This window comes from Coffea arabica, chromosome 1e (assembly GCF_036785885.1).
Source record: "Coffea arabica cultivar ET-39 chromosome 1e, Coffea Arabica ET-39 HiFi, whole genome shotgun sequence".
NCBI classification, from domain to species: Eukaryota; Viridiplantae; Streptophyta; class Magnoliopsida; order Gentianales; family Rubiaceae; genus Coffea; species Coffea arabica.
Genome location: NC_092311.1, coordinates 11,598,952 through 11,621,719, shown reverse-complemented (window position 1 = coordinate 11,621,719; position 22,768 = coordinate 11,598,952). Strand labels below are relative to the sequence as shown.

General features: G+C 34.4%; 1 protein-coding gene across 1 annotated transcript; it reads left to right on the top strand.

The window, feature by feature from the left end:
- The first annotated feature begins 4,664 nt into the window (after positions 1–4,664).
- On the top strand, positions 4,665–10,388 carry LOC113691713 (beta-glucosidase 12-like). Its single transcript, XM_027209990.2, has 12 exons — positions 4,665–4,832; positions 4,953–5,022; positions 5,362–5,420; positions 5,755–5,830; positions 6,045–6,122; positions 6,217–6,304; positions 6,995–7,250; positions 7,340–7,455; positions 7,765–7,985; positions 8,101–8,235; positions 9,202–9,307; positions 10,052–10,388. The coding sequence occupies exons 1-12, from the start codon at positions 4,665–4,667 to the stop codon at positions 10,221–10,223; spliced, it is 1,545 nt and encodes a 514-aa protein (XP_027065791.1). The 3' UTR covers positions 10,224–10,388.
- Positions 10,389–22,768: the final 12,380 nt, after the last annotated feature.

Sequence of the window (22,768 nt, the reverse complement as noted above, 5' to 3'; positions counted from 1 at the left end):
CCTAATTGGCCTTATAACTAATTAGTTGGGCTAGTATTGTATAAGGGACAAGTATGGGCTGATTTGAGCCCAGCCCATATTTCTATATGTTTAATGTAAAGAATTATATATAAATTTTTATTAACAAATATTAATATATGTAAATAATTGCTCATTATCTAAAAATTTACTACTATTTCAGAAATGTGTACTAGTAACTATGATTAACCTTGCTCTTAATATATTAAACTTTGATTTTATTTAATTAATTTTTTATAAGTTTATGAAAAATATAATTTTTTAATACAAAGTTACTGAATTTCAGCCAGCTTGTTTAGAAGCCCAAGCCCAATGAAATACATCATGGGCCACAGAATTTGAAATCTTAAAGGACTAGGCCCAAACTCAAATTTTTATAGTTTTAACTAGGCATGAAATTGAGAATTGCATAATCCGGCCCATTAGACCTAATTGACAAGCCTAACAACGTGCATTCTTTTTTTTTTTTTGGGTCAAGAGCCTAATAACATTCATACATTCGTTAAACATTGTCGGAAGATAAAAGATAGCAATGAAAATTATACAAAGTAGAGAATGTGACAACAAGATGAGTTGCATTTCCAGCCAAACTGATATTATTGCAACATATGTTGGGTCGTATCCGAATCAAAATTCGTAATTTTCAACCTAGATCTAACATGTAATGAAAAGCTCTAGATTCGGATTTAGATTTGGATCCAGACAGGTCTCAATGTATAGGCTCGGATTTGGACTCATTCAGATTAGGATCCAGGTCGAGTATTTTCATTTTTTAAAATTAATTAAGTATGATAATTTTATTTACATATAAACTTTATTAGTACAATAGTAAAAATATAATTAAATTAATTCTAACAATCATTTGTTTTATAGACAATCTTTTTAATTTAAAAATAAGTAGATTAGTAACAAATTTTAATGGAATACATAATTTATTATTAAAATAATTATACTAATTGGATCCAGGTTCACCACGGGTCGAAACATGTAAATCCATATCTGGCCTGTTTTGTTTCTATTTAATTTGTATATATTTGATCCAAATTCCACCCTAATTAAATTTGAATAAGAGTGCAAAATCCAAATGTTAAGAATAGTCTTGGACATTGTTGATTATTTTATATATTCTTATTGTTTCCATCATATGTAATTATGCAATTGCTATGTTATTTTTATAGTTTTTTTTGGTAGTAGTTGGAGGTATTATAAGATGTTATCAGTTTTTCTTTTGCATTTTTAAATGCCAATGCTTGCAACCATTATGATCAATTTTTAGTTTTATATGCTTTTCATATTCTGAGAGGTAAAGTTAAATATATTGTAAAAATGTTAAATCAAATTGCAAGTTATGGTTTTCTTTTTTTTTCTTTTGCTTCAATTTTACTTTTCAAATTTATTTTGAAAGTAGAAATATAAATATATTTTAAAAGCGTAAAGCCAAATTGCAAGCTATGGAATTTTTTTTTGCTTCAAATTTTAATTCTTCAATTTGGAGGTTGAATATATATTCAACAACAATATTTTTCCTTCAAAATTTGAAATCATTCAATTCAAAATTAATATGAAAAATGACTAAATTTGGTCTTTTTATACAATTCATTTTTATATTTTACTAGTAAAATTCACTTTATAATAGTGTAACATGGACAATATGTTAAGTTATGTTTTGAATAAATAATAGAGAAATTAGAACTCTCTGACAACAAAGATGGGAAATACCAATTGCAATTGCTACTATTTAAAAAAGAAAATCCCAACACACACATCATGTTATATGCACATGTATATATGCAATTCTTATAAGCATATAAGTGAAAATTATAGATTTTTTATAGCATAATTTATCTCCAATGAAAAATCGTGATATTATTTTATTCTAATTGGCTAGGTAGAAGAAAAAAGGAGGAGTAGGGGAAAGAGAAATGGAAGAGGTTGGGTGTGGGAAAGAGAGGTTGGGGGTGCTATTCCAAGAGTTTCGGTTCCGAATGGCCCCGGGGGGGATGAAGGATAGGAAATTGGGTGGCAAGAATAGGAAGCTAGATACTAGCCATGGGTGAGGGAAAGGGAACACTGGGGAGTTAAAGAGTAGCGGGAAAAGTCAAAAAAGGGAAGGTGAACTACTATAAAACTGGACGGAGAGAGAAGAGAAGAAAGGAGGAGATTGTGGGGATATAACAAGAAGATAATACTGTGGTAAGAGATCTAAAAATCATAGAAGTAGCAGATAACCACTTAGCAGGTAAGAAAGGATAAAAAGGGTGACAGTTTATAACAATTTTGAAAACTTTAAAACAGATCAAAGATTTTTTAAAATCTATATTAAAGTTTATGAAGAGCACTATTCTATAAGCACTATATAATTTTAGGATTACTAGATGGGAGAAAGATGCATGGGTTAGTATATACATTAGTATAGTTTTGAATTGAAATATGCATGGTTTGAATGCTAGTAGATATATAGTTTAGGGTCAAAAGTTTTATATCTTTTCTTTAAATTGCATTGTTATTTTTTTAACTTTTGGTAGAGTTGGTGTTATTATTATTTTTAATCAAAAATAGAGATTTCAAATAAAAATTTTCATGTTAAAAGGTTAGTAGCACTTTGTTTTTTATTTAGTAATTTCATAATTTAGGGTTCACGAATGGTACCATTCCTGATTTTTTAAATCCATGATCAATGAATATTGTTTGCTTTTCATTTTCTATATGGTTTGTCATTTTAGTTAGGATTGCTAAGTTGAAGGGTAAAATATTGTTATTTATTTTTTTTACTTTTAGTAGGTTTGGTGATGTTTCCTCTTTATTTATTTTCACATTAATAGATTTCAAATTAAATTCCTAAGTAACTGGAGACACTTCTTAATTTTTAAATTCAAAAAAAAAATTAAAGGGTGTATAACAATTAAAAAAATTCAAAATTCTATAAAAACAAGTATGAGGTGTTAGATGCATTCTGATTTAACCATCCTAAAAACCCTCCCTGCAATACTAAACCAAAAGCAGCAGCAGCAACCCTTCAAAGGAGGTCAAATAAACTAATGAAAGATCAAGTTAACTAAGAAAAGAATCAAAACAGCCACAAGCCTCAATCCGCAAAAATCGCACGATTTATGTACATGCCATGTCTTAAAGAATTTTGTAGCCAACTTTTCTCTTCCAAATATTAAAAGATATGCGGAAGGAAAATTTCATTAAAAATCTCAGCTGAGAAATTCCCAAAAACTTAGCAAAAGAACGAGATGTGAAGACAAAGGAACTTTTCGTCCATTTTGAATATGAGACCTTTTTAAAGCTTTAATGGCCGTTTTTATTCCCAACGAATCTTCTGTCCCACATCCTATACAACTCTTTGTCTCACTTTTTATTATATTGATATTTTCCCTGTATAAACATCACGTTTTAGTTCTTTTTTGTTTCCTTAAGATCCAATAACTATTAATAGAATAAAAAATAAATACAGGAGGTTCAAAAAAGCAATATATAATAGAAAATTAAAAAATACAGCATAAAATTCATAAAAAATCTCATTTTTTATGCATTTTGGTTTTTTGAGTTTGTTAAATTTTGTGTATTACTCAATTAATAGTTATTGGATCTTAAGGAAACAAAAAAGAACTAAAACGTGATGTTTATACAGGAGAAATATCAATATAATAAAAAGTGGGACAGAGAGTGGTACAGGGTGTGGGACAGAAGATCCGTTGCGGTTTTTATTCTTATCTTGTGTTGTTCTCACAATTTTTGAGCCACGAAAAAAGTTAGTTATGTGTTCAAACTAAAATCCATACATTAAAGAACACTTCAGACCGTGTCTACAAAAATTTTTTAATCAATTTTGCGTATGAAAAACTTAAACCTCGTTTCAAGAAAGCATATATTGTGATCATATAATCATTCATTATAATTCAACTAACTCACTTTGATACTACTAGTACAATGAAACAAACATATGAGCACAAATTTACCACTCCAAAAGGAAAAAAAATCTCCTGCCTTCCTATTCCCTGCAATCTTTTCCTGCTTTCAACTACTCCTTGTACCCAAATAAAAAACAATTAGTAGTTCAAAGAAAGCAAGGGAAACTGGAACAGCGTGCACATAATGCACTTTCGTATCAATAGACTATCATACATACATACATATTCATACAAATATATACATATATACGTACACACATACATATATATATATATATATATATATATATATATATATATAGCTAACGATTGCATTGGGCTTTTTAGAGGCATAACAATTTTATAATCCAAGTTTCTGTAATGACTTGTAGATTGTCTTCCAAAAAAGAAAGAGAAAAAAAAAGGCAGATTGTCTCCCTCTTGACTGTTTCCTAGTACCGTCCGCACTCAAATACAAAAGGAACAACTGGAACTAAAATAGAAAGTAACAGAGACTGGATCCTTCCCTACCAAGTCATCAACATTTCTTTATGCTCCATGTGGCTCTCTACTAGAACTTGCCAATTACTACTGCCCATTAGGGAATCAGAGACAAAATCTTTAGGAAGCAGACAAGGAGAAAAAACTACATTCCTCCAATATGCACAGAATGCCAACTACATAACATATGCTATATTTTCAGTATATAAATTCAATGATCAAGCTATTGGGAGGTAAATTTATGTGAACATGGAATTCCTGACTCGCCTTATTCTTCTATGCCTCTTGTTTCTTGCAAAGGTAAATGCAACCGATTACAGTTCTGAACCTTTTTCTCCTATATATCAGATAGGTAAGTTCAATAGAAGTAGTTTTCCTACCGGGTTTTTATTTGGGGCGTCATCTTCAGCTTATCAGGTAAATTATTTGCTCCTGATTTCTTGGATTTGGTATTGATTATTTTTATTTTTTGGTGGGCGGATTATTCTTCATCTTTGGTTTGACCTTTTTTTTTTTGGGCTTTACTGTTTCTAATAGATTGAAGGTGCATGGAATCTTGACGGCAAAGGACCTAGCATTTGGGATACCTTCACACATAAATTTCCAGGTTTACATTAAATCATTTAAATCAACTTGTCTCAAAATGAATAAATGTTTTGATATCCCGGCAAACTTTCGATATTGATAGCATAACTACATCAACTTAAATACTCAAAAAATGGGTACCTTCTGAACATTATCGTCCAATTTCATCCTGGTTAGTACCCTCAGTTTATGGTATACGATCTAAATCATTGGAAGGCAGAGTACAGTTGTTCTTGATCGAACTTCATGCAAGTCAGTATAGTGGAAAGAGGCCTTATATTGACATTATTTTGCAAACTTATGTGCAATGTCATAAAGATTGAAGTTCTCATGTTAATAATGGTATTTTCTGAAACCACAGAGAAGATAAAGGACCATAACAATGGAGATGTGGCAACAGATTCTTACCATCTCTATAAGGTAATTGGATTTGTTTAACAATTATGCTTCACGCTCTCTTCGATCTCTATTCCCTAAAAAGTATTTCACAGACTAACCTTCCATAAAAGATAAAATGAGACCCTTAAGAGTATGTTTTCTATACATTGTCAGTGTACAATTTTTTTTTTTACATTAATAGGTTTAAATCATGCTTTATAACATGAATTCAAATTTGAATTTTAAATCATGTCCATGTGGCATATATTCATAATTGTTAATGTAAAAAAATCATTATACTGTTAGTGCATGAAAAGTTAATTTAAACTTAAAATTTTTTATTAACAATTTGATCAGCTTTTGTTTCATGCTACAGGAAGATGTTAGGGTTTTGAAGGAAATGAGCATGGACTCTTATCGCTTTTCAATTTCTTGGTCAAGAATCTTACCACGTAAGATGTTACTTTGCATTATTTCTTAAAGGAGTCCAAACTTATTATTTTCCACCGATCTATGTGCCTGGAATAGGATATACTGAAGTAATTGTCGTACTCAAATTTGAGTATAAAATTTCTAGAAATAGAGGTCAAAAGTCTTCTGACAAATTCTTGCATAGACTCTAAAAAAAAACTAATATTTGTTATTTAATTTTTCTGCATTGTGCAGGTGGAAGATTAAGTGGAGGTGTGAACGAGAAAGGAATTCAGTACTACAACAACCTCATAGATTACCTTCTTATGAATGGCATGTTCCCTTCTACGTTCTAAAAATATTTATTAATGATAAATTTGATTTATTGAATTAAATCAATTATCAAAACTTTCTGTCACGCTTGCAGGTATATTGCCAACCGCGACTCTTTTTCACTGGGATCTTCCTCAAGCCTTAGAAGATGAGTATAGCGGATTTTTAAGTCCTTTGATTGTGTAAGTACAGTTGAATATTGTTAACTACTTCTTTATGTCTCTTTTTATCATATTCTATTTCTACGATTGGGTTATCTGACAAACAAATGAGACAGAAGAAGTACACATAAAAATGCAAAAGAAGAAATATCTATGAGCATTCCATCAAATACTTCTGTACAAAAGTGGAGGACTGCAGAAAATTTAGGTTGTGTTTGGATTGCATTTTCCATCATTATTCATGAAAAAATTACTGTAGCGATTTGATAAATGTGAGGAAAAAATGTGATAGGAAAATGTGATCACGGAAAACGACAATATTTTCTGACGAAAACAAGCAATCCAAGCAAGGCTTTAAATGAGATACTTGACTTTAAATTAAAGTATCAACTTGAGAAACTGGGGTTCGTCTACACTTTTTTTTCCAGCAAGCGAAAAGTGAGATTTAAAAAGTGGGGGACGGAAAAAGGCTATTTGAACCCACAAAATCAAAATTCTAGGGAGAAAGCCGTCTACATCTAATTTCATCATTCCGATGATTTGTGTATGTCAGACAATAGAATAAGACAAATTTGCCATTTTGAAAAACACTGAACTTTTACACCTACACCCACACAAAAGCACCTATTTCGTGTTCATGTTACGTATTGCACATTATAGTGGAAAAAAGATTGGCAATACTGATGCATACGCAATCTAACATACTTGTAGGAATGATTTTCATGACTTCGCAAATCTTTGCTTTGAGAGATTCGGTGATCGAGTAAAACAATGGATTACCTTCAATGAGCCAGCTTACTTCAGTCAATTTGGTTATGATATGGGGATACATGCACCATGTCGTTGTTCTTCTTGGATGAACAACAATTGCACTGGTGGAGACTCCAGCACTGAACCATATATCGTTTCGCATCATCAACTTCTGGCTCATGCAGCTGCCGTAAAATTGTACAAGACAAAGTATCAGGTTGCTTACTATTTATTCGTGCTAGAAACAAACACATGATTAATCTGGACTTTTCATCAGTGTAGCACTTATAATTTGAATAAACACAGGAGTATCAAAAGGGAAAAATCGGGATAACGCATGTTGCTTTATGGACGGTGCCGCACTCCCATTCTCTTGATGATCGTCGTGCTTCAATTCGATCTCTCGATTTTTCGCTCGGATGGTGTGTATTCTTTCATGTTATTAAAATCGTGAATAATATTTGATCTTGACGCTCTTTAGAAAATTCTGATATAGACCTGTTCTGTAAATCGAATTCACATGAACTATCTCAGTCGACATAAACTGACCAATTTATGTCACACTTTCTTAAGAATTGAAAGTATGTTATTATAAGCTAGTAATCAAGTATCCATATTACTTCGTTTAAGAACAAAGTCTTGATTCTTGCCCGTATAATTCACACTTCGTCCTTCTCTTTATTTTTTTTTGTTTGTTTGCTTAAAAAATTTTCTTCCTATTGAAAATGCAGGTTTATGGACCCTTTGGTTTTTGGAGATTATCCTTCTTCAATGAGAACTCTGGTTGGTGATCGCCTTCCACAATTCACAAAGGAACAATCTGAGCTCGTGAAGGGATCTTACGACTTCATTGGCTTAAACTACTATACTTCTTTTTATGTGGTTGATACTGGTGTCTCCATTAACATCAGAAACAAAAGTTCTTCGATAGATTCTAGAAGTAGTATCTCAGGTATATACTTTAATCATGTTGAGCTAGCTGTTCTGCCAAAAAAAAAAAAAAAGCTTATGGTTTATAGAATTTTTTTGTTAACCAAATCTATTGGAATCTTCTTTAATCATTGTAGTGGAGCGCAGTGGCAAACTGATTGGTGAACATATTGGTTCAAACTGGATTTATTATTATCCACGAGGACTTTGGAAGATGTTGCTTTACGTAAAGAAAAAGTATCAGAATCCCATCATTTATATTACAGAAAATGGTAATTCATTTATTTGCCAAAAATTTCTACACCTTAATTTCTTATCAATGTTCGTTTATGACAGCCATATATTTGTTTCCCTATATATTTATCAAAAAAGTTTTATAAGTTTGTAATTTTTATTTTTAGGATATGTTTCTAATTTTTATTTCTGACCTTCTATTTATACCCATGCACACTTAGTTCATAAAACTACGTCATTAAACAGTACTCAAATTTTCTGCATTATAGATTTAGCAACAAGACATATGCCAATGAAATACTCTATTTCTCATAAATATATATTTAATGAAGTACAAGGGATATAGGTTGGCTAGCAACCTTTTGAGTTTAATATCTATATTTTAGAGAACTCAACTTGGTAAGACATTTGAATCTCAAGTATTGTTGAGTCTCGATTTGAACTTATCAGAGATCGCAAGCACCGAAGGAGCACTCGAGATGTTGAGCTAAAGCCATTGCCAAAGAACTACAAAGGACACCCTCTCCCCCCACCCACAACCAAACACCCTTTCCTCAGCCAACCCCAGCCCCAAGACAGCTCAAGATAGCACTACTCTCTTTTTAGTCCCTAATTTTCATCTGCTTCTTATTCTGTGGTCATTTAAATTTGTAATTTGGCATTGAGTTCTCCATGACGAATTTAATCGCCTTTTTCATACTTTTATATTGTCCACTGAGACAGAATTCATTAATGTTTCCAAGGAAGTTGATCTTCTTAAACATGTCATTTTAACTGAACCCATGGTAGCTTTAATTTGGCTGGGGATGGAAAAGCATTTGATAGAGATTTTGATACTTTACTGCAGATGAAATAGACCCAATGTAACAATAGAGGACAGACTTTCTCCAAGAAATCTGCTACTGAAACAATGTTAATCCCTTTGTTAATTATTCCTGCATTAATAATGTATTAGCTTCAACAATGTGTGAGCATTGACTTGTATCGTACACTGATCTTGTTAGGTGTTGATGATTCAAACAATTCTACAATGCTACTCAAGGCACTCAATGACCATTTCAGGATCAAGTACTACCATGGCCATCTTTCTTTCCTGCATAAAGCAATCCGGTAAGTATATATCTCTAACTGAAATGAAATAACTGTAAAACTCTTCTAAATTTATATTCACGCGAAGGAAGAGCACTATCTTCTAGGGAAAGTGGATAAAAATGGGACAAAGTTTCTGCACAGGGCACTTTTGGACGTTAATTTCATAACGAATGCACCATTTCAGTAAATTGTTATAAAGCATATTGCATTTTTGTACAAAATCCACTCCTTTTGCGTACATTTACTAGTACATTCAACGAAAGAATTCAAAAAATATAGCCTATGCAATACCTAGACCTGAATTGTGCAGCCTTCGTATCAATAAAAAGGACAAGTTTTTTTTTTTGTTGTCCCCTGCTTCAAGAAAGCCCTTTTCACAATGTCTCGTATCGAAAAATTAGTTCTTGTCTTCCATGTAAATTCTTCGTGTACATATATAAATTGAAACAAGAATTGCCTTAAATCAATGAGTCAATAAAAATTAATCAACTTTAACATCACACGTAAACAACCAATTTGTCTTAAGTAAGTTGGCCATCAAAAAAATTTTAAAATCCCTCTTTTAATTATAGATCGAGAGGTCAAATCTCACAGCGTATGTTTAAAAAAATCCAAAAAAATATGCCAAACTGTTATACGACCTGACATCTCTTTGATCTAGATAGACCCTCTGGGTTGTAGAATAGCATAACAGACATGCATGTTGTTGATTGACAAAAAAAAAAAAAAAAAATCATACATAAATGCTTTTTTCTCTTACAGTGATGGCGTCCAAGTCAAAGGATTTTATGGATGGTCAGTAGTGGATAATTTTGAATGGGCTTCTGGTTTTACGGTTCGTTTTGGACTCAACTATGTGGACTTCGAGAATGGGTTGAAAAGAATTCCCAAGCTCTCGGCAAAGTGGTTCAAAGGATTCCTCGAAAAATATTAGTTTGGTACAGTTGATAACATTCAACACGATGCAGCACTGCAGTCTTGATCATTCGGCAAAATATGCAATAAGATTTATGCAATTCTTGATCATTCGGCAAATTATGCGATAAGTTGTTTTTTTTTTTTATTTGCGATAAGTTGTTTGTTGCATTGAATTTGGAAAATACTGGCTTTTTGTAATTATATTGTTTGTCTTTTGTTGCAAAGATTTGATATTTATCCTTAGCCTTTCTTTTAAGAAGGAAAAAACAAAAAAAAGAAGGACCATACATGAAATAGCAAATTCAGATTGTGAGGTGCCTTCACAAATCTCCCCTGAGGTTTATGATAATTACAACTTAATCCCTTCACATTTCAAAAATTATACATTGCTCCCGTGAATAGTAGTTTCTAAAGTATCCCTTTTGTAAATGGTTCAAAAGATTCATCCAAAAATAATAGTTTGAAATAGCCGCAAACATTGGATACAACGAAAGCTACACTCTTTGATCCATTCGGGATACAATTTATCAAAGTCTTGTAACTCTAGTAATGTCTCATTTGAAACCTGTTTCCAGACTAGAAAAGTCTTTTATGAAGAACAAGAAGGAAATTCATTTGAACAATCTCTAAGTCGTCTCTTTTTTTGTTTTTTTGTTTTTTGAATTTGTAAGGTACTGCATTTCGTACTTATTGATGATATACAAAAACTAACAAAAAAAAAAAACAAGTATACAAAACTGGATCTTGGATGGGAGCAAGAAGAAAGAGTCGTTTGGCTCAAGATTGCCATATTTCAGGCTCCATTTTTTTTTTCTTATTGTTGATTATTTTCATAATTAGTTAATGCAAGACATTAACTATGAAATAAAGCGTTGTTAGAAAAAATTAGCTTCGCCTTCAATGTCTCATGTTAAGAAAGATTTTTTTTTTTTTATGAATTTTGTTCTTCGCAAATATGAAAGATGAATGGCACCATAGCGTCACAACGTGACAACAATAATTTTACAATCCTATCTTGTTTCGCTTTGTACCTTAATTAGCTATTAAAACAGATGGTTTAGTAAAATATGAAATTAATCCAGAAGTGGATCAATAGTTTATTTTTTTTTAAAGAAAAAGTAATACCCTATTTTTCCTTATAAAAAGTAAATTTCATTAATGAAGTTGTTAGAGATCATCATGTACGATTTGTTTTACACCGTAAAATCCTATGGTAGAATGACATACACTAGAAATGGTAGATCTATAGCTTAACAAATACAAAGATTTGAAAATTTATGAATAGTTGTGAAAACTACAAGGTTTGGAAAAAAAAAAAAGTAATACCCTAATGGCGGCTGGTAATTGTGCAAGTCTGTGAGTCTTGCAATTCCTCTCCCCACAATTTTTCCGCCTTCCAATTCCCCTTTTTTCGCCCACAACCCCGTCCCGCGCGGAAAGGGAAAATACAAAAAGGGAAAAGAAAGTGTGAAAGCTAACTTAAAAAGTGAAAACACACTTTACCCCTTAACGTTATCTTTTAGTCGTTTTACCTCCAAGACTAACAGTCAAATTTAACGGAGTTTGTTAATTAAAGTGAAAAGACATGTTTAACCCTTAAAATTATTATCACTTTTGACGGGATTTTTACTATCAATGCAAGTTTAATTCCGAATTTACACCCGTTGGACTGCAAGTATACAGGTCGCAATTGTGGTACAAGATGTGTATCGGGTCGATCCCACGAGGAGCAATTTAAACAATTACTAAGCCCTTGTTTTCTCTATTATTTAGACTTACAATTAATTTGAGCAGAGAAAATATAATGCTGTAATCTACAAACCTGATCTACAAATCTAGTTTAACAAATGCTAAATGCAAATAGCGAAAATTCACTTAAGGAAGATTCTAGGGATGTAGATTCCACTTATGGCAATAAACAACACAAATTAATGGATTTACTTCTTGCTATTATTCTTGTTTAACCAGAGATTCATTTCCAAAATTACCAAGTCTCATTTTCATGATGAAATGGCTTAGAGCAATATAGATTTCCCTATTTTCATGGTGAAATACTACTACTACTCTGTTTTATTTCATGAAATGCTAAATAATCCACCTAAGTGTATCTCTATTCTCATGAACATACAACTCAAGTTCTACTCATGTGTATCCATTGTTATTACCAATCCTCATTGAACAATAACAACTAATAACAAGCTATTGGTGATCAATCAACAACAAGTAATCACAGCTACACAAGTAGACAAGTTAATAAAAGATCTAACAAGTGTACATCACCTTCAATTCATATTATTTAGCCATAAGTTTCATCTACTCCCTAGATATAGAAAATTAGCTACTCATGAATGATTTAACAATCAAACTCACAAGTTTATTAATGCAAAACATCATGAATTACAAGTATAAGAAAGGTAAAAGAAAGCTTAGCCACTTGAAGGTAAAGCTCTCCAATTCCTGCTATGTTCTTGTACAAGATGGTTACAAGTGAAAAACCAAATGCTTCTCTAAGAACTCTTAACTAGAGAGAAAACTTGTTGCAAGAAGGAAAACTAGCTACGTATGGTAATGCCAGGCTTCTCCCCTGTCTTTCTGCATAAAAGGTGGTAGAAATTCCATTCCTCTCACTTCATAATTTCCTCCACTCAGATTTTGTAAAAAGAAGTCAAAGATATGATGTTTCTTTTTGTCCACACTCATTTGGTCTTTTCTTTTGTTGCAGAAGCATGTGCCACCGATTTCTGTCCCTCAAAATAGCTGGAAAAGTTGTGAGAAAGGTAAAGAAAAACGGCTGTGCCACTTGCTGAAGAGAGAGATTGATCCGAGCCTCGGATCCGAGGACTGAAAATTGATCCGAGCTCGGATCAGTAGATCCGAGGACTTCCCATGATGGATCCGAGGTCGGATCGTCCTGACCTCGGATACACTCCGCCAGAAGTACAGACGAGGTCTCGGATCTATCTTGTACACACGGATCCGAGCTCGGATCCGTGTTGAGCAATTTTTCAGTTTTTCACTTCTTCCCATGTTCTACATTTCAGCTCCCAATTTCTTGTGTACTTTGTCCTATGGATAACCCTTACATTTCTTTCAGCTTGTGCATGAATTTCATACATCAATAACCTTCACAATTTCACCAAATTAACGCATTAATCCACTCATTTATCAAGTTTTGAACCTTTAAACAATATTTAAGCAATTATCACCAAAAGAGTCCAAATATGGCTTTAATTTTCTCAAAACATACCAAAAATTCATGCCAAATTTGTACAAAATGTACGCTAAATATTCACTTATCAAATTCCCCCACACTTGAATCATTGCTTGTCCTCAAGCAATTTTACACAAAACTTACTTCAAATATCCAATAGAGATAGAAAAAACAATATGCGTACTCTTGTCAAATTTAATTCCTCAAAAACCTAGAAACCAATTATTATGCCATTTCTCAGATTACACTAAATACTCATAATATTCAATTAAATAAAAATAATTATGCCTAAAATTTGACAAATTCCAATCAATTCTCTCATTCTATCCTAATTCCATAAATAAGTAAATCACATAGTCAATTTTATGGCCTTCCTCATCCCAAAACTTAACAATTTAGAGGGATTTATTCACATTTCATCTTATTTAAATAGTGAAAACGTCTTTTTACGCGAAAATCAACACTTTTAGGTGAAAATTCCCGGTTACTCAACATTTCACTTTTTTAAATTGCTAATCATACTCTTAATTCCAATACCTTTTTACGCGAATGTCGACATTTGTAAATGCGAACCCCCAGTTACTCAGTATGTGAATCATTGGAGTAGAAAATTAATAATATATATATATATATTTTTTTTTTTTCTTTTTCTTTCATTTTTTTTAATAAAAGATCTATTTCTTTTTCCCTCTAAATATAATTAAAGGAAGAATTTGGCCTTGTTTTTGACTATATCAATCACTTAGCTATAAAATTAAGTAAAAATGAGAAATATCATTAATCTTGCAAAATTCTAAGCATAATTTTTTCTCATTTAACCAAATATACTTGTTAAAATGTAAAAAATCCTAATTGCATAATAATTCATTCCAAGTCAAATAAGAACTAAACTTTTCCACAATACACATAGCATTTTATCCAATGGAAGAATTAAACACTTAAAATTTTAACCTTTTGGCCATTTAATTGGAAGAATTGCAATGAAATATTGGAAATTATTTTAGAAAAATTTTGACAGAGTTTCCCCATAAAAATAGATGAAACTCCCTGCCAACGACCTCAATTTCACAAAAATTATCCTCATGACAATATCTCCAAATATAATTCCAACATTTTTAAGCTATAAACAACTAAAATCATGCATTTCAAGACACAATCACCCATAAGATAAAGTAATCCCTCCCCCACACTTAAAATCTACAATGTCCTCATTGTAGAGGAAGATAAAAGAACTGAAACTTCCCTCAAATAGGTGGTGATGCAATTTGAAGCCCTTAATCATCACGATCATCCATTTTCTGTCCAAAATGAGACAACAAGGGTACCAAATACCATAAGTAGCACAAGATGATTCAACTAAAAGAAAAATAAAATCTACAAGTGTGTCTTGACAAAAGAAAAGAAAAATAAATAAAGACAGAAAAGATCAAATCCGCTAAGTAGCGTCATGGCTGCTCGGAACGAGGGTCTACTGCCTCCTCGGCTCCATGAGGACCCTGTGAGGTACCAATATGGCCCTCCTCCTGATGAGGTGTCAGAGTAGGGGACCGTCGGATATGGAAATGATCCTCGATCGCACGAAGACGGCGATCATGTCGGTCGAGGCGCTCAGTCATCATCCGCTCCGTCTGGTCAATGCACTCGACGACTCGCGTCTCCATACAGCACATGGCATTGAGGAGCTCTTGCCACTTGGAGCGCGGTTGAGGAGGTGGTCGCGGAACCGGAGGAGGAAGAGTCTGCTGTGCCTCCGTCTCTTGAGTTTCCGCTTGTGGTTCAGTGTGAGGCGGAGGCTGAGTGGAAGTCGATGCTTCTCCTGTGTCCCGGACCAAAGCAGCTCCAAAATCCGTAGAAATACCCAAGGATTTGAGTATAGAAGCGTTTACCTCTTCGGCCGTCCTAGTTACCACCGCTCTCTCGGTTCCAAGAGGAACCTTGAGCTTCTCAAAAACGAGGGATAACAGTCAAGGGAATCCGAAGCAAGTCTCGCCGGCCCTCATGCGAGCTGTGGTCCGCATATAGCTGATGATAATGCTGGGTAGAGGAATACCGGTCAACTGTGCACCCACACCATGCATCATCTTGTCCAAGAAGTAGAGATCACTGTTGAGGAGCTCCCGTTTTCCACTTCTTTTTGGTACCACATTGAAGGCAAAGAGGTAGAAAATCAAGTGGTACCTATGCTCGAAGGAATCGGCGTAAACTGTAAGCTTCTTCGCAGTTCCTCTCTCTCGATACTGGCCCTTTAGGCGTCCAACCGCCTCTCCCACCTGCCAAGGGTCTCGAGCCGTGAACTCCTTGGTCAATTTGACATCTTCGCCTGCGTCTTTGAGTTGGACGAAGCGTCTCAGTGTATCTCGATTGAGAGCCACTCTCCTGCCTCGAACCCATGAGACGATGAGGTTGCCACTGTGGCTCTGTTTGTTTTCTACATTAGCGTAGAACTCCCGGACCAAATTGGGATAGTAGTGTTTGGGCAACTGAAAGATGTTCTCCCATCCAAGCCTCTTAAATGCTGTAGAAATGTGATAATATGCGTCCACCTCCGGTGCCAAATGCTTTTCTATTATGATCTCCTTGTCCAGTCCGGCTTCATACCACTGTTGGTTTTCAAGCGATGTGAATCGTGTGGTATCGTAGTCCGGAGGTGGCTCGGCACGGCTAGTAGACGCGGTCTTCCGGCGAGAGCGAGGTGGCGGCTCCGGCGAAGGAGATTCTTCCTCAGGTGACTCCTCATGCAAAGAGGGTGTGTGTTCCTCACTTGAGGAAGGAGTAGGAGTACGAATGCGAGCCCTCCTTGTGCGAGTCATAGTTCCTATACAAAAATAAGATGAACGTTCATTAGAAATCATAGAAACTTGCTCACATATGTGCAATGAGAATTTAAGAAAATTTCGGCAGAGTTTCCCCTTGAAAAAGGGTTAAACTCCCTGCCAAAATGTACCCAAATTTAAACAAATAACTTCCTAACAATTCTCAAATCCAATTCCCACATTTAGAAAGGATATTACCAATAAGGAAATCATTTCATGCATATTAAGTGCAAACAATTGAAAATTATATCCATTTGCAAGAATGAACACTCAAACACTTGAGAATATCTCCAATCCAATTCATAACACTCATAACACTCATAACACTCAATTTACATACACATGAGTTCCAATTCATCCAAACAAATACTAATTATCTCAAGTAAAAGTGGTTCAATGTGATAGCATATTGCTCTAATGATAGCATATCATTTTCAATTGGTATAACAGTGATGTATACTCCTCGGAACAAGTTCATATATTCAATGAGAGCAAAATTCAAGAGTATAAATCACTAAAATGCTCAAGCCCAAAAATTGAGAAAAATTCTTAAAAATATCACCAAATTCACAGTTTTCTCAAAAATGAGCATGAAAATAGTTGTAACAATCTAATTAAGCACAATGTAGCACAATTGTATCAAGAAATTCCAACAAATATGTATTTATCATAATATTCCCACAAACTAGAAATATGTAGAATAATAAATTATAAAATGTCAAAGAAATTCGCAAATTGTTACCTCAAATGTGTAGGAAGATGATAGAGGATGATAATGATGAAGAATGAGGAACAAACAAGTCCAATTTCTCTCAGAAATCAAAGAATTTCCGTGCGGCCCAAAATCCCCTTTTTAAGATCAAAATCCACTTTTGATGATGTGTCGTGGTGAAATAGTTTAGGGTTTCTGATCATACAAGGGTTGTGGAGGTGTTTATGATGAAAGATTGGAGATTTGATGGTTAAAATGGAAAATTGGAGGGAAGAGGTAGGGTTTCAGTGAGAAGAGGGAAGAAGAATTTTGAAAAGGTGCAGAAACGAAACCTCGTTTCTGCTATATCCGCGAACGGATCCGAGGTCGGATCGTTTCTGGAGGGCCTCGGATTCGACAGGGCTCGGATCAGTCCTAACAGAAACACAGACGACCCCTCGGATTTGTCTGGGTTGGAATGGATCCGAGCTCGGATCAATGGATCCGCGGTCGGATTGGTCTGGGATTTTAGGATCCGAGCTCGGATCTTTTTTTCTCTGCACTAATTGCAGAAACTGCAATTTTTCAAACTTTTTCTCCCTTTTCCGACCAATTCCAAATCACACATTGGACAAACTTTTTATCAATTCTAACCTCCCACACACATGTAATATACCATAAACACAATATCCAACCTCTCAAAACACATCAAACACATTTTCATTGAAAATCGAGGTGTGAGGTTCTTTGATCATTTTTGCATTTTTACATCAAAATGGCACTTTTGGACATTAACTATACATCAAATGAGTCGATGAGCCTTTATAACCATGATATCACCAAAACTCACTTAAATATACTTGAAATGCACAATGTATGTATATGCATGGAGATTTTAAGCACTTAAAACAAAATTTGGTAAGAAAGACTCCCTTTTCACACATGTTCTTCAAGTGCACCTCCAAGATGGATGATAAAACTCCCGTACCTCCTACAAACAAGTGAAATACATCTAATTAGTCAATTAAATTACACCAAAATGTAAGAAACACAAAAACACACAAATACACTATTATTATTGGGTTGCCTCCCAAAAGCGCTTTTGTTTATAGTCGTTGGCTCGACTCTCCTATAACTTCTTTAACTCTCCATTGCATTTCCTAAGGAGTAAATTACTCCTTTAGGAACTTTTTCTCCGGCCAAATAGAGCTTCAATCTTTGGCCATTTACTTTGAATGGAGCGCCATTTTCTCCTTTTATTTCCACTGCTCCATAAGGAAACACTTGAGTAACTTCAAATGGTCCCGACCACCTTGACTTCAATTTTCCTGGAAATAACCTCAAGCGTGAGTTGAACAGAAGTACATTTTGTCCTACCTGAAATTGTTTAGGAATAATATGCTTGTCATGCCAATATTTGATTTTTTCTTTATAAATTTTGGCATTTTCATATGCATGTAGTCGGTGTTCCTCCAATTCATTTAGCTCAAGTAATCGCTTTCACCTGCAAGATTAAAATCCATGTTAATAGATTTAATTGCCCAATAAGCTTTGTGCTCAATCTCTACAGGTAAGTGACAAGCTTTTCCATAGACTAAACGATACGGCGACATCCCTAGGGGTGTCTTAAATGCCGTTCGGTAAGCCCATAGTGTATCATCTAACTTTGTAGCCCAATCCTTGCGTGATTTATTCACAGTTTTCTCCAAAATGAGCTTTATCTCTCTATTAGCTAGCTTTGCTTGCCCATTAGCTTGAGGATGATATGGAAGTGATGTCTTGTGCCTACAACCATATTTAAACAATAAGGAATCCAATTGTTTGTCACAAAAATGTTTCCCTTCATCACTTACTATGGCCTTGGGTATACCAAATCTACTGAAAATATTCTTTTTAAGGAATCTAAGTACAATCTTAGAGTCATTAGTAGGTGAAGCGATTGCTTCTACCCATTTAGAAACATAATCCACTGCTACTAAGATGTACTTATTATTAAAAGAACTAGGAAATGGTCCCATAAAATCAATACCCCATACATCAAATAACTCAACTTCCAAAAATGTAGTTAGGGGCATTTCATTTTTTCGAGATATATTTCCAGTTCTTTGGCATGCATCACAATTTTTAACATATTCCCTAGCATCTCGGTACATAGTTGGCCAATAGAACCCTGATTGCCATACCCTTGCCACGGTCTTGGAAGTACTGAAATGACCACCTGTTTCAAGGTTATGACAATGATATAAAACATTATGTACCTCATCTTCGGGAATACATCTACGTATCATACCATCGGCACAATGTTTATATAGCAATGGTTCCTCCCAAAAGTAACTTTTGACATCATGTAAGAATTTCTTCTTTTGATGATAATTAAACCCCTTTGTAATCTCTCCACTGACCAAATAGTTAGCAAAATCTGCATACCATGGAGAATTTCTAAGTGTTAGGACAAACTCATCCGGAAAATTCTCTTGAATTGGAACCTGATCTTTGATTGGAATATATTCCAAACGTGATAAATGATCTGCAACTAGATTCTCCGATCCCTTTTTGTCTTTTATCTCCACATCAAATTCCTGCAATAAAAGAATCCACCGAATTAGTCTAGGTTTTGCATCCTTCTTATGCAGCAAATATTTAAGAGCTGAATGGTCTGTATATATAATAACTTTAGATCCTACTAAATAGGATCTAAATTTGTCCAAAGCAAATATCACTGCCAATAGCTCTTTTTCTGTCGTTGCATAATTGAGTTGTGCCTCATTTAGCAACTTGCTAGCATAGTAAATGACGTGCAATCGTCCTTCTTTCTTTTGTCCCAAAACTGCTCCAACCGCATAGTCACTTGCATCACACATCAATTCAAATGGTAGTGACCAATCGGGTGAAGTTATAATTGGGGCCGAAATCAATTCCTTCTTCAACCTTTCAAATGCAACCAAACAATTGTCATCAAATTGAAAAGGAGTATCTTTACATAATAAATCACATAATGGCTTGACTATTTTAGAAAAATCTTTAATAAAACGTCTATAAAAGCCAGCATGTCCTAAAAAGCTCCTTATCCCCTTGACATTGCTTGGGGGTGGCAATTTTTCTATAACTTCTATTTTGGCTTTATCCACCTCAATTCCCATGGAGGAAATCTTGTGTCCTAAGACAATTCCTTCTTTTACCATAAAATAACATTTCTCCCAATTTAGTACAAGATTTGTTTCCTCGCATCTCTGCAAAATCAATTCCAAATTATGAAGGCAATGATCAAAAGATGAACCATACACAGAAAAATCATCCATAAATATCTCCATAATTTTCTCAATATAATCAGAAAAAATAGCCATCATGCATCGTTGAAAAGTTGCAGGAGCATTGCATAAACCAAATGGCATTCTTCTAAAGGCAAAAGTGCCATAAGGACATGTAAATGTGGTCTTCTCCTGATCCTCTGGAGCTATAACTATTTGATTATATCCTGAAAAATCATCAAGAAAACAATAAAATTCATATCCAGCTATTCGCTCCAATAATTGATCAAGAAATGGTAGGGGAAAATGATCTTTTCTTGTTACCGTATTTAACTTACGATAATCAATGCACACTCTCCACCCTACCACAAGTCTAGATGGAATCAATTCATCATTTTTACCCACGATTGTAGTTATTCCACCTTTCTTTGGTACCACATGAATTGGACTAATCCAAACACTATCGGAGATAGGAAAGACTATACCTGCATCAAGCCACTTAAGAATTTCATTTCTTACCACCTCTTTCATGTTTGGATTGAGTCTTCTTTGTGTTTCCACCACTGATTTGCAATTGTCCTCCAATAAAATGCGATGCATGCATATAGAAGGACTTATACCATTAATATCTGAAATTGTCCATCCAATTGCCTTCTTACGCCTTCTTAAAACTCTTAACAACTTTGCATACTGCTCATCATCAAGGTCAGCACTAACAATTACAGGTAAAGTGCTATTTTCTCCAAGAAATTCATACCTTAGATGAGTTGGAAGTGGCTTAAGCTCTAACCTTGGAGGTTCAATTTCTGAAGGTTGTGAAAACCCTTTTTCTTGGCCAAGACTTTCATACAAATTACTCCTTTTATAAGGTGCTTGAAAATCCAAGTACTTGGCCAATTCTTCAATTTCTTCACAAACATCTTCTTGCTTACCTAAACTCATTAAACAATGCTCAAGAGGATCTAAGTCAAAGTTGACTTGACTCATCTCTTGGGTTAGTTTATCAATTGTGCCAATAGAATAAGAATGATCGGTAAAAGAAGGGTATTTTTCCATTTCATTCAAATTAAATTCTACTTCTTCTTCCCCTACTTGAAACTTAAGCTTGCCATTTTTGACATCAATAATAGTACCTGCAGTAGCTAGAAATGGTCTACCTAGAATAATTGGCATAGATATATCTTCTTCCATATCTAATACCACAAAATCCACTGGAATGATAAATTTTTGAACTTTTATCAATACATTCTCCAACACTCCCAATGGATATCAATAGACCGATCCGCTAGTTGCAAAGTAATATTTGTGCGTTTAAGCTCATGCAAACCCAATTGTCTAGCCACCGTTAAAGGTATTAATGATACACTAGCACCAAGATCACACAATGCCTTAGAAAAATCAACGTTACCTATGGTGCAAGGTATAGAAAAACTCCATGGATCCTTCAACTTTGGTGGTAGCTTATTTTGAATAATTGCACTACATTCCTCCGTTAATGCTATTGTTTCGCAGTCTTCCAACTTTCTTTTTCTAGTCATGACTTCCTTGAGAAATTTCGCATAAGACGGAATCTGCAAAATAGCATCGGCAAAAGGAATGTTAATGTGCAATTGTTTGAAAAGTTTAACAAATTTTTCAAAATCTTTATCAAACTTATTTTGCTTTAATCTTTGTGGAAATGGAACCGCAGGGGGTATTGGAATGGTAGCGGAAGATGATGGTTGATTTTCTCTTGATTCCTCCCGGCTATTTTCTTCCACTATCGCCTCTTGGTTCCTCTGCTTTTCTTCTTGTTTTTCATTCTCATCTTTCTCAACTTCCATCACTGGAGGATCTTCTAATTGCTTACCACTACGAAGAGCAATGGCTTTCACATGCTCCTTAGGATTGGCCTCTGTTTTGCTAGGTAATTCGCCTTGATTTCGATTATTCAACGAACTAGCAATTTGACCAATTTGGACCTCTACATTCCTGTATATTGTAGTGAGTTGGTCCAACCTTCCTTCTACTCGCTCAAATCTGTCTGAAGTAACTTTTGCGAGCTTTTCCACTGCTATCTCCCAACCAGGTTTAGTTTCAGTTTGTTGTTGCCTTGATTGAAATCCCGGTGGATTGGTTGGCCTTGGTTGATTTCCTTGATCTTTCCATCCAAAGTTTGGATGATTTCTCCACCCCGGATTGTAAGTATTCGAGTAGGGATTATTTGGAGGATTTCGGTTGTAATTATTGACAAATTGTACCTGCTCAGAATCAACACACTCATTAATATCATGTTCACCTCCACAGAAAGAGCAACAAGCTACGTGAGCATTAGATGAACTTAGGCTAACTCCACCTTGTCTACTCAATAACTTCATCACGTTATTCATTTGGGCACTCAACATATTGAGAGTGTCCATTTCGATCATACCTGCGTGACGTCTCGTATTACCTCTTTCATTGGCCCATTGGTAGTTATTTGCGGCCATTTCTTCTATCAAATTCTGAGGTTCTTGGGGTGATTTACCCATTAAAGCTCCACCTGCGGCTGCATCAATCATAGTTTTAGTGGAGAAAGATAAACCATTATAAAAGGTTTGTATAATCAGCCATTCGGGT

Excerpts from the sequence above, each read along its gene's own strand:
- LOC113691713 (XM_027209990.2), top strand. The coding sequence starts at position 4,665 with ATGGAATTCCTGACTCGCCTTATTCTTCTATGCCTCTTGTTTCTTGCA. Across the intron at positions 5,831-6,044 it reads TTGGTCAAGAATCTTACCAC|GTGGAAGATTAAGTGGAGGT; the intron begins GTAAGATGTTAC and ends TGCATTGTGCAG. Across the intron at positions 8,236-9,201 it reads CATTTATATTACAGAAAATG|GTGTTGATGATTCAAACAAT; the intron begins GTAATTCATTTA and ends TGATCTTGTTAG.